This window comes from Rhea pennata, chromosome 2 (assembly GCF_028389875.1).
Source record: "Rhea pennata isolate bPtePen1 chromosome 2, bPtePen1.pri, whole genome shotgun sequence".
NCBI lineage: Eukaryota > Metazoa > Chordata > Aves > Rheiformes > Rheidae > Rhea > Rhea pennata.
This window is the reverse complement of record NC_084664.1, coordinates 62,522,650-62,535,735: the sequence shown is the minus strand read 5'-3', so window position 1 is coordinate 62,535,735 and position 13,086 is coordinate 62,522,650. Positions and strand designations below refer to the sequence as shown.

At 38.4% G+C, this 13,086-nt stretch overlaps 1 protein-coding gene across 1 annotated transcript in view; it reads right to left on the bottom strand.

Moving 5' to 3' along the window:
* Positions 1–7,436, bottom strand: part of ABCA13 (ATP binding cassette subfamily A member 13) — a 200,976-nt gene extending 193,540 nt beyond the window's left edge. The window contains exons 1-2 of the mRNA XM_062567937.1: positions 7,368–7,436; positions 1,294–1,387 (exon numbers count right to left, since the gene is read on the bottom strand). Coding sequence (XP_062423921.1) covers positions 1,294–1,387; positions 7,368–7,436 — 163 coding nt within the window. The remainder of the gene's footprint in view (positions 1–1,293; positions 1,388–7,367) is intronic.
* Between the last annotated feature and the right edge of the window lie 5,650 nt (positions 7,437–13,086).

Below are 13,086 nucleotides of genomic sequence, written 5' to 3'. Positions count from 1 at the left end.
CCAGTGATATTGCTTTATAGGTAAGAGAAGTTTATAATTATTTAATTTGTCATACACTTAGGAGACCCTTTGAGATAGTACATAATATTAGTCTATAAAAGTACAATAGTAAGTACTATCAAAATTAACCAGTTAAACATATCTCTTACTTGGCCCTATGAGACTGGTGCATTATTGTCTATCTACAAATTAAAGAATTAATAACAACATCTGTATCAGAAACCATTTTTGCCATTCACAGAACTTTCCATGTAACAAAATAATGAATTATAAAGAGTGAATACATGTTATACTGAAACTGAGTATGCACTCTTGCTATTTTGTAAACATGCCAAGCTTTCTTTAAGATAATAGATCCAGAGGCTCTTATGCAGCAAAAGTAACTAATTCACACATAACAAGATTTCCAAAACTTACATGCTTGTCCTAAATACAGAATAGTTTAAACTTATGTGCAGTAATATAGTTGATTATTGACTTTTTTATTTTGTTGTCTCTTCTGTTCCTGGCTTTAGTTAGTACTGCACTTCATTATTACTCTGGGAAATTGCTGGATTGGAGAAATGAACTCAAGGTGCTATTCTCAGTAAGATCACAAAATATGAAAAATGTCTGACATGTGATTAATAGAAAAAAATTTAATAGACTATGCTTTCATGAGTCATTCTTTTCTAAATAAAATTGATATTTCACAAGACTTATTAGGGGGCAGGTTTAGATCAGTTTGTTAGAGCGTGGTGCTGCTAATGCCAAGGTCGCGGGTTCAGTCCTCCCGTGGGCTATGCTAAGGGCTGGACTAGATGACCTCCAGAGGTCCCTTCCAACCTTACCATTCTATGATAAGAGCAAGGTGAACTTTTCAGTGTAGAGGGAGCCATTAGAAGTTTCTGAAATATTAGTGAAAATGAGAGCATTTACTTTTTACAGCATGTTCATCCCAAATACCCAGCAAGTAGGTTGGGGCAAGATTCATTTAATCTCATGGTTGATACCTACTACATAATCATTTGCCTCTGAACCACTCATCTTAACTCCATTTCTTATCAATAGAGAGAAATAAGCATTATTAGAAACAAAGTAATTCACCTTATCCCAGCATCTAAAATTGGTCTGATGAATTGGACCTAAAACTTCAGTTCAGATCTACAGCTAGACAAGACTGGATCTCACTCTAGGGTTCATTCCATTGATTTTACTATATTTAAGTTACACCTTCCCATTTAATTTTCTAACATGTAACTACTTCAGACAGCCAGCACTGAAACAGAAGAGCACAGCTGAAACAAAACTTACAATTTTCCTTGTATTTTGGAGGCTCCTGGAAGCGGATTGCAGCCAGAATGAAGAAAAGCACACATGGCCAGAGTATTTCAGAGAGAGAGAGGACCTGAAAAGGGAAATTAAAACAGCATCAGTACTACAAGAATGATTTATTCACAAACTACATTTAGATTCATATATATTTTAATGAAAAGCACTAAATATGCCCTCTACAACTACTTAAGGCAAAATAAATCATGAAAAGCAGATTAGGTAATTTTAAGACTTTTACTTTTTTTTAAAATAATTTTGCTAAAGACAGTGCTTTTCAGAGTATAAAAGCAGTTTCTGCTTCTCCTTCTATTTATGTTTATACATGTTTTCCTCTGATCAATACAGAAACAACTCTGATACAATGCAATAACAGCAGCTTCGAGCTTTCCAATACCTGATCCACTTTAAGAATTTAGCAGCATTCTGCACCCCTGTGCAATTCCTCACACTTCTCTGAAGCCTGTTGTCCTGGATCCAAGATCCCTACCACTACTTTTTTTTTTTTTTTAATAATAATAATCCTCACAGTTACCCCTCATTACAAGTTGCCTTTATTATCCCCAGTAGCACCTCTGAGGTCATGCATAGCCGTGCTGTTGCTTCCCTGCCTTCCCATTTCCATGACCAGAGTGAAGATTGAGCAAGTGTGTAGCATGTGCCTGCACCTCAGCGGAGAGGCTGGGACCCCGAATAGAACTGCATGCAGGAAGAAAGCCATCATCATGGCCATTTCAGCAGCAAAACGAGGAGGCTGCTATTCAGCTGACTTTTATTGGTGAACCCTGAAGCACTTTCAAAGTGCTATGAAAGTGAAAATATTTAATTCACTAACAAGAATATAGTGGAAATGATGAACCACCATGTTAAACATGAACTTGGAGATATTTTAAAAGGCTTTTAATTTCGCTGAAGATTATCAATGATTTTTTTCATTTCAAAACCTAAAGCATAAGGCACAATTACTAAATTCAGCCCCAAGAGGGAAATGATTCCTAAATTTGGATATATTAAAAAGACGCCACAGAAAAGTAAGATAATACTTAAGAAATAACTCCAAGGCTAAAGGTCTTCCATGCAGAAAAGGGCTACTTTGTGGAACATAGCGCAACATACTGAAGTCATACTTAAACATGAGGAAAATAAGTTATCCAACCTGGACACTCTGCAAACCAAAGGGGAGCAAACCAAGAGAGCTAGGCTAAGGCTCTCCACTATTTTTGGGGTGTTGCATAGTCTCAGCAGGGGTCCCAATGGCATCAGGGCTGGGCCTTCCAGCCAGGCCCACCCTATCATACACAAGAGAGCAGAGCAGCTAAAGGCAGCACCAGGAAGGGACCAAGCAGTCCCTGGAGAACTTTGAGGGCTAGGCAGCACTGCAAGGAAGAAGAAGGTCCCTCAAGAGCTGAGCTGGCTATAAGAAAGTCAGAGCCCCATGCCCATCCAAGAGTACCTGAGCGAGGGAGCAAGGCAGGCCCTGGGGTAGCAGCCATGGTCATCCAAGTGTCCAGTTCGACAGGCAGGTCTACGGTGACAAGGCTAAGCCACAGCCAGGCCCACAGTTTGGGGTCTGGATCAGAAGTGCCCATGGCCAGGCAAGGACAGGACTATGGCAGAGCTGCAGACCAGCACTGCTGCAGTGCTGCTAGAGCATAGGTTGAGCAGAAATGGAGCTGCTAAAGCCACGCACAGGGTGTGGGTGGAGGCCCCACATGGTGCTGGTCAAGGCCATTTGGGCAGAGGCCCCAGGTGAGGCTGCTTAGGGCCATTTGGACAGAGGCCCCAGGTGCAGCTGCTCAGGGCTGTTAGGGCCTATTAGTTAGTGCCCTCAGGGCCCTAACACCTGTGAGAGGAACCAGGTACTACAGGTATGCCTAGGTATCCACTTGGTAATGCCCTGCAGATACAAGACAGAGTCGCATATCACCTGTCCTTCCTTGCTTCTTCTCATCAGGAGCATCCCCCTGAATCATGGGAAGTAGTGTGGGGAGAGTCACAGCATCATCAGAGTCTTCTGGTTTTCCATTCTTCTGTCCTCTCTGCATCCCATGCCACCCAGCTTTACATGGGGACTTCCTTTTCCCCCTCACAAGCAGATCAAGCATCAATAGTGCAGTCCATTGCATGGTGTCCAGAGTCATACTTGTGAGCCACGGGAACCAAATTCACTGTGCCATCTTTGTGCTCTTCCAGTAACATCACCCGGACAAAGCCCCAGTCCAAGTAAATACAAGCGTGGTGAGGAGCCACCACAGTGAGTCTAGGTAGCTCTACTTTTGAAATCCCAGGACAGGCCTCATGGCCAGAATAAATTGCTGTTTGTCATCTACCAACCAGGAAGCCTTGAAGTTCATAGTTATATTTAAAAAGGACTTATAATGTGGGAAGGACAGGAGCAGTTTTACCTGCTATCTTAGTCACCAGTATCTGAACTGTGCAAGAAGGATCTGTTCGTATTGTGTAGAGCTAAATCTTGACCTAAAAGGGATGTGTCTTTGGAGTAGCACTTCACTAGAACACCTTGATGATGAAGTTACCTTCTTGGTGAAAGTATACCTAACAACGTATTCATCATTAGTAAGAAGATACACATTTCAAGCAGAAAGCGCAAGGGATTAATCATGTTGGCGAGGTCTTGTTTGTGCTAGAAGGCACAAAGAGATAGAGTTAAAGGCTTTTCATCATCACAAAGACCATTCTGGAGGGACAGAGAAGTTAACAAATCTCACTGGAGGAGCTGACCTAGGATCAAAAATATCACTCTTTCTTATCACTAAAATTGAAAAAGAGTGAAGCAAGTTTCTGACTTCAAAATCTAGATTCGTTCACCGAAACTAAATGAGTTTGTACCCTTTGAGAATTGCCACTGGATAATCAAAGGTTACTTGGAAAGCAAAACAGACAGAGGGGAAGAAATAACCAGTTTATAGGTATAATCGAGTGTCATCTGTCTCTGTAGAAGAGGACACTCAGTGAGTAGAAATGTCATTTACACAGATTGCAGAGTATGCCAGCTATAGAACAGTTACAGCTGAGAACTCTCTTTGTTTTAAACTCTTCTAAAATTAATTTGCTTAGGCAGAATATCCAAAAATCTGGCATGCAAGGAAGGTTTATTATTCCAAATCTGGAACTAAGGAGCCAAAGATTCTTAAAATACAAAAGCAGCATTTTTAAAAAATGGGCAGACTCTCCAGATTTTCTTTCCACGGATCTAGGGATCAAAATGAACATTTCACAATGCCACTAGCTTTGGCATTGGAGTAGAAAAGCACCTATGAAATGATAGGACCTGTAAACAATTGTTACACTTGTTCTGGACTATATTACCCTTGGTTGTTGCTGTTCACCTGAGAAACCTCACTGCACATACAGAATGAGATAGATAGCAATGATTTTTAATGAATCTGTAAACTTTAAGGTTTATTAAATTTATGAAATTCATGACTTAAGAATACTAGTGTTCCAATCAAGTACAGGCCAATTAATCTAACCTCTGTTGTTTGAAAGCTTTTTGAAAATGGAAAAAATATTTTTGTTTTCCTATTTCAGTATTCTGGTATTGTAGTATGCATCAAGGAATTCTGGTATTTCAGTATGCATCTAGGGTTTATCAAAGGTAGACTTTCCAGTCTGAAGTGTTTATGCCTTTCTTTGGCAAAGTACTGGACCTAGGTGTCAATAATAGCAATTGCAGATACCCTAGGAATATTAAAAAGCAATTCCATTGTCCACATTACCTTAACCTGCTCCATCTGGCCTTCCTATTATCTCAACCAGCTAGAGACCAACAGCAGCAACCATGCAGCAGATGCCTGGATACAAGGGATTCTAAAATAGTTGTTCCCCAAACACTAAAAAAAGCCTTAAGTGGCCCTGTCCTCTGGTGACATAATGACTTTTAGATTTTTTTTTTTTTAATGTACAGCTGGCTTCTGGCAGAGCATGCGATATGGAGGAATTTGGGATAACTACAAGAATTGAAAAGGGGGCTACAGAGGCAACCACAACAGATTGCATTGAAGTAAAAATCAGCTGGAGAGTACAAAGAGCTATTAGCATGCTACACATGTTAAGAAAGTAAATTTAATCATATTGGCCAGGCTATTCCCAGTAAAGGTGGGAAGTAATGCTGCTGTACAAGGCAAACTCGCATTCAGATAAGAAAGGCCCCCACAGGAGTAGGTTCAAAGAAAGGGTATCCAAAAGAATAGAGCCCTTTGTGCTACAGCTTTGCCCAAGCACTGATGGGAAACGGGATCTGGGAGACAGTGCCGTTCCTGTGTCCCCTTTCTCCTCTAAGGTGTGAAAGGGCATTAGAACAAAAGCACTTAAAAAGCGCATTTCATTCTCTGTTTAGCTATAGTGTTGTCTCAGTGGCAAACTTAGATGGACAACAACTACATGAACAATCACTAACCTCAGCAGGAAAATAATTCTCTTAAATTAAAAATTATAGGTAGGAAATGCAGTGATAGAAAACTTAATTGATACAGTTGCCTGGTAGTATATATCTCCTGAACTCCCAGAATCCATAGTTCAGAAAGTTCAAATACACAACTGTAATCTCAGACTCTGACTGATGTCCAAACTCACTCACAACGTGAAAGTACTCACAATGTGGAAGCACAGACCACACTCATCTTCCAGCTGCTGACGAATAACCATGGAAAGTCGATCACCTTCTACAGACATATCTACACAATATAACACAGAACTGAAGCACACCAGATCTTTTAGGAGATGTATCAAGCTTATCTCTTTAGATTCACAAGTCTGACTTGCCCTTTGCACAGGGACCTGATCCACCCAGACCAATTCCTTGCTTAACTGCAGATCTGGCACTGTCAGGACTCAGTATTCGCACAATGAGCACAGAAGCAGGCTTGTGAATTCCCAGGGCAGCTCCTGGCTCTGGATAGGCAGAATTAGGTTTGATTTGGGTCACACTTTACAGCCCGTGGCTTAGGGAAGTTTGCATATCACTGAGGTTTCTGGTCAAGAAAGGCATTAATAATACAAACTTAAATCCACATGGATGAAGACTCTGTCATTCAAAAATAATACTTAAGAGATAAAACTAGCCAGAACAAGAAGAGAAGTAGATCAGCATACTGAGAAGCCACCTTGGGGACATAAGCTGAAGTATGAGGAACTGATGTTTTGGGGAATGGGGGAAAAAACCAAGGGTGTCCTCCTTAAAAAAATCTAAAGAAGAAATTCTCTAAATCATAAGTTTCTAGTTATGTTTAAGTGAAATATCTCTGAGAGAAAAAGCTGGATGTTTATTTAATTGAGGTAATCCTATCTGAAGCAGCCAACATGCCTCTCTACAAATCCCTGGAACATCGCAGACAAGGGAAATCAATGACAAACTGTTAATTGTAGTGACATTAACATATCTTTTTTGCACAAAAATGTTAACTCGTTTGAGAGAATTCCCTTCCTTCCATCTTAAAAAATAAATTACATGTCAATCACAGTTAAAGCAAACAAGGACATTTCATCTCCTATTAGTGCATTATTTTAATTTTGGCTGCTTTTAAAGCAGCCACTCCATTCTTCTGCCTGCTGCAATTTAAAAGGAGAAAATAGCTTTGTGGAGTGGATAAGAAAGGAAATTTAAAAGTATATATAATTTTAAGATATTGTAGTGGCATTGTCCATATCTAGATTTTTGATCTCGATTATACAAGCTTTATTACATCATCAGCAAGAACCAAGATGTGAAGGATATTGATTTTCATCCTCATCATTGCCACAAGCACTAGTAGTATCTAATGGTAATTAACAGGTGAGCTGAGGCTCTTCAAAAACTTTAATGTGATTTCCTGTCTCATTTGCAAATTAGAGAGCATTGCTGTATTCTGTCATTTAAAGTTAAAATTCACCAATTAAAAGACTAAAGGCAAAACTAGAACCACTTGCAGCCAGTTGATTTTTAATAGTTGGTAGTGAAAAAGGAAAAATCAAGAAAGATGGATACACTCTTTCCAACAGATATTAAAAAAAAAAGATTTAAAATATTACTTCCTTTATGATTTCTAAAAACTCACCGGTTGCCTCACACGGCAGAGCCAATTCTTCCAAAACAGAGCCTTGAACTGGTGAATAGCATGTCCCATCCTGTCTTATCTTTTCTTCATCCACTTGGAGAGTGGCTTCTAAAATCTTTCTAACTGAGAATCATCTCACCAAGCAGTCTGGGCATATGCTTCAGTAACAGATTTATTCCAGCACAAGAGAAAGGTGGTGCAAGAGATTTGCCTGCTTGCTGAGAAAAGATTAGATTATGTTTCTGCCTCTTGTTTTGCATTCACTGAGGATCTCATCTTTCCACTTGCTTCTCAGTGCAATGAACAGTAAGGGGATGGGTTTACATAAATGCCTTCAGGGTGCTTTACTCCACAGCATATATTCTGCACTTGTTTCTACTTTTCTGGAATAAAAATGAATGCAAATAACAGGAAAAAATGAACAACATATAGAACACCTTCATCTTTTCCTAGAGTGGGGTGATTTTCTATCACCTTTTAATTTCATTTTGTATGCATACTCTTATCTTTTTGAAAATAGAATAGTTAGAAAGTAAGTACACCTTTTAACTACATAGCCCCATAAATGTCTCTCTCCTTCTAGTATATCTTCATAAGCACGCATCTAACACTGTGGTGGTCCTATCGTATCACCATATGACTATGCTGAATTTGATCTTATAAAGAGTGTTTGACATGTTCTTTCTCCTTTCTCGGTATAAATTACCTACCTAAAGTTATTCTGAAGAGTCATAAAACCTTGTTAATTATCACATGCTACTCAGGAGGAAAATCAGGCTTCCAGCATTCCTTTGAAAGAGAGGAGGGAGGGAAATTCCTGGAATGATCTGCAGAAGGGGAACTTGTGCATAACTAGCAGTGGGAGCTACCTGAAGACAGAGATCACCGAAGGTATGCAGCAGTGCAGAACTGCGATGTTTTTCCATGCAGCAAGGATGACTGCTCTCCTGATTGGCAACATTACTTTGAGGAGAGGAATAAACCTTTTGTTTGGTTGGTTTTACCCCAAGGAATTGCCTAACTTAGGATATGAGCCCTAAAAGTTCCCTTTACAGCCAATGGAGATGCATATAGTCTTTATACAAGGTGATTTAGCCCACTTAAGATCTTGAATCATGCATCACACATGCTAAAACACACACATGCATATTAGGACAGTGCTACATCTGACAGAATATCTGCATCTCTTGTCAGTGCTTAGTAAATCTCATCATCACATTTTTTGCAAAAATGTATTACTACTGAATGAAAATGATGTTTTAACATTCACAGCTTTTTTCCTCATCAAGACTAAAAGTCAAAAAAATCTAAAACCTTTTGGATATTGGAGTCACTAGCAAGGAATCTCACTTCCACTAGATTTGAGCTCAGAAGGCATTCTTGTTACTCTACTTCATGCTGAATTGACTAATTAGCCTGTTAAAATCCTTACATTTGAAACAGCACAAATTGCTGTTTTAATCCCTACATTTGCCATGCGCACAAGGAGCAGAGAAATTAATAAAATATAGATTAAATAGTTGCCATGAATTTATAAAGATTTACATACCAGTAAAAGTCTTGTCCTAGTAATGCAGAAACCACAGATGAAGTCATGGCAGGATACAACTAGCTGAACACCTTTATGCCCCAAATATTATGGGGCTTCCTTTTATTTCCTCTGCTCTGCAACTGAAAAATTACGGATTGTTGAAGTGATTGCTTAACCTTAAATAGAAATTTAAGTCCTCAGGACATGTAAAAAACCCTAAGTTCTTCAGTGTTTTCTTGAATCAGTTTAAGTATGTTTGTACCTCAAAGGCAGGATTAATTCACTTATGTAAAATGATGTGCCTACTGAGCACTGCTTCAGTTTTCATTAACCCCTATCTCCCCTTCCACTCCTCCTTTATGGTATCAGCAGAGCACACGTCTGCTGCTGCCACCAAGCACGTCGCCGCCTTCCTGCTTCCTCCAAAGCTGTCAAGCAGCCCCTGCACATGTAGCAAACAGCCACGTGTGCCCCTACGCCTCATCGTTCCCACGCTGTGAGGCTCCCCTCATCACACGCCCTAAGACAGCAGAGTGTATCTGGGCAAATGACCCAAAGGAAGAACATGCCTCACCAAAAGCTTCAACTTCACATCTGCCACTTGCATAAGGGATGCTTCTGGTCAAGTAAATGCTAAAGTCTCTGATATATCAGAAGGTGTACAGTAAAATCATTTTTGCTGACCAGAGGACTTGGTGAGATGAAAATTCTATGGATCACCTGAATATGCATTTTCAAACCAGTATTTGTCACTGCTTGAATATTGTGAAAATATGCATGGGTTCACACAGCCATTTTGGAAAGCTGCAGAGCAGAATCTATATTGTGTGATTCATAGGAAAAGATTAACTAGTCAGTCAGCACAATGAATTACAAATGGTTATTTATCAAACCAAGTGATATGGAGGACAGTTGCTGACTAATACTTAAGTTAAAACAGCTCATTTAAACCATTTGCCAAATATTTTGAATAAGTAATTCTGCTCCTCCAATTGTGTGAAGTGTATAATTTATTATGCTGTACATAATTATATATTAATAAATGCTGCATTCTACTTTTTATGTTAAACAGCTTTTCATGAATACAGGAAGCAATTATTTTGTATGTAATTAATATTCAGTATCAATGAATTAGTCTCCTCATTTATACTAGGTAAGAAATGCAACAGACAAAAACCTCTCAACAGTGAGTTGTTTACTTCATTGCCCTTATATGTCATTGTCCTTCCCTCAGGAGTTTTATTCTTGCCTAATACAGCATCTTCTAGCAGTAGATTTTGATTTTTTTCTAGAAACAGTAGAGTAAAAGGTATCTGATAAACATTCAGCCAAGAACTGTCTCTGTAGTGGCATGCTGGGAAATTAGCTCTGAAAAAGGATGAATAAGCTTGATTATATTATTTGCACTGTTATAGAAATACAAGAACAACCCCTCCAAGCTAGTGGCAGAAGACAGACAATGATATTAAAAATGAAGCAAACAGGCAGTAAAAACAAACTGGTTCTGAGTATTTCTGGCAAGAAGTTTCAGCTACATTGCTGCCATCCTGAAAGCTTTTTTGAATGATCTAAGTTTCATCAACTAACTAGCAAGTTTAAGAGTTGCATGTACAAGGAGCTTAAAAAGGTTCAATCACAGCACAGCTGCTGCTAAGTTAAATAAATTTACATACTTTTAGGGCTCCTTAATAGAGTGGCCTTAGTCAGCAGCAATGCTTTGACAAGGGCAAGTTGGAAGGTCGTATGTTATTCATTACGTGCTCCACTCATACCTTCTGGAATGGAAAAAGAAACATTCATAATCAAATCTCCAGCTGAGGACAAGACAGTGTGGCCTGCCCATTTCTGGTTCTGCTTATCTTTTGTAGGTCCTTTTATAGTCAGAACTTAAAAGTTTCTTGAGTATGTATGACATTCAAAATCAATGGGGCAAATAAGGCAGAGAATATTCTGCTAACAACCATCCTTAGTTTTAAAACTTGACTGCTTCTAAGATACCATCTAGATGCCTCCTCTAGCCTAGATCTAGCCATCTACTTTTAATATATGCTAATTACAGTAGATTGGCAAACACATTCAAAGAATCAGTTTATCTGTTAGACTGGTTAAAGCTCAGGAGCCAGAAATACTGTTTGGTAAGCAGGAATGCAACCTAATGATGTGATAATACAGCTGGGAATGTGGCAAACTACCACATTTTCCTGCCACCACCCACAATTTATTTCACCAGGTTTACTTTGTGATCACAAGCTTCCCTTTTAACATTACTAGGGGTACTACTTGTAAGTGTTTACATGGCACAATCCTGTTATGCAGACAAAGCGCCTCCAGAATGCCATCAGTTTGCAGCATGTTTCCTGGGAGATACTACCTCTCTGCAAAGTTAGGTTAAGACAAAAAAATGTTAGACATGGGCAAGGTCACATAATAGGGTTGATTAAAAATGAACTATAGATTAAAGAAACAAACCATGCCAGTCTCATAAACAGGCCGGTGGTTTGTTTGACCTTCTGAGGAGCTCTAGGAATTCTATTCTTGTAACACGACAGGTGGGTACTAAGCTTCTGAAAATTTTCTCACAGTTACATGTTCTGAACCAAAAAGAAGCATCTGGAATCAGGTTTCTGCATCATGCAAAACTGGCTTTGTCTATCTTTTTCTGCTACTGCATTTTGTTTGTAGCCTGAACAGAAGCATTGCCCCTGTCAGCACTACTCTTGCTTCTATTATTGTACTGGAGAGTTTCAGATTTAACATTGTTCTGTTCAGTGACCTCCTTTTTCTTCGTTACCCAGTAGGCACATGACTTGAACTGTACTTTAATTCATATGCTACTTTGCTGTTATATTAAGAGTAAAAATAATATTGAATCAAAATTATTTTAGAAAGAGAAAGCATATAGCTAAGTTAGTCCAGATGAAAGACTAATAAACTTTCAAGGAAAGTGAACTTCTACATCATGCAGCAAACAGTAGTATTCTTTCCAAACTATGCTGAGCTTTATTTGTACTCAGTAGGGTTGCATTCAGACCCACCTCCCAAAGTTACCAGTTTACTGCTCACAGTATTGATGTATGCATTCAGAACAGACCTGACTACTGATGGGCCAATCTAAAAGCATTCACTCTTTAGTTTTTTCACCTACCTTATCAATAGAATGAAACACATCTCTTCAATTCAACTTTATAAAATTCAGTACTTTATGCACTTAATTTAGAAATATATTCAGATTCAGCAGCACTTAAGAAAAAAATCTAGTTTTGTTACAAAATGCACCAAAAATACTTTAAAATTAGAGCCATAAAATAATAATGACCTGAATTACTTATAAGTTAGGTTAAAAAAAGGTATCACATATTAAGCATGAATAATTATATTTTCGGGAAATACTGAAAATATCCTCAGGTAAGAATTACTCTGTTTGCTTTTTTTTAAAAAAAAAAAAGGGGGGGGGAATATGAATTCTTACACTCTAAGTACTTCTGGCAGCAGATCATTTCAAAATGTTCATTTCTAGGAATTTTCATAACTTCTATAAAAGATAATCTCTCTCTGAAGTACATCATGATGTCAAAACCAAAAATCCACTTCAAGTCACTAATCAAGTTACTGCGCATTCTCAGTCTACTGCAAATGTATTTTATCCTAACACATCTTCATTGTAGACTAAACTTCAAGTTTTAATATAAAGGTAGGAACATGTTGGAAGAGCATAAATAATCAAAGAACAGATCATTAGTAGGAACCAGTATTTTTTCGCTTTGCAATTCTATGCTTTTCATATCTTCTACCTTCCTCTTTTGCTTTCATCCCATCCAATATCTCAGGTAAGCTGATTCAGTAATGTATTGCTGGGTATGAAGTAGGACAGAGGAAAAAAAAAAGTTGGCTTTTGATTTGAAATGCAGATTTCAAGGGTTGGCAGAATTTGTAGATTCACCAGGAGATACTGCACTATGTAACAGTGAATTTGCACTGCAAGTTCTCTGTGCCTTTAGTATTAGCACTCCAGATCCTGATTCAGACACTGCAGCCTACACAAGTTTGTTTTCTATACAATACAGACAGAATGTGAAAGGTTAATATTAAAGAACTGATTAGCACATAGAAGTCAGGAAATATTTTATAATTCTTTATAGATTTATATGCAAAATCTAAGTATGACAACTTTATTGTCAGACATGCTGC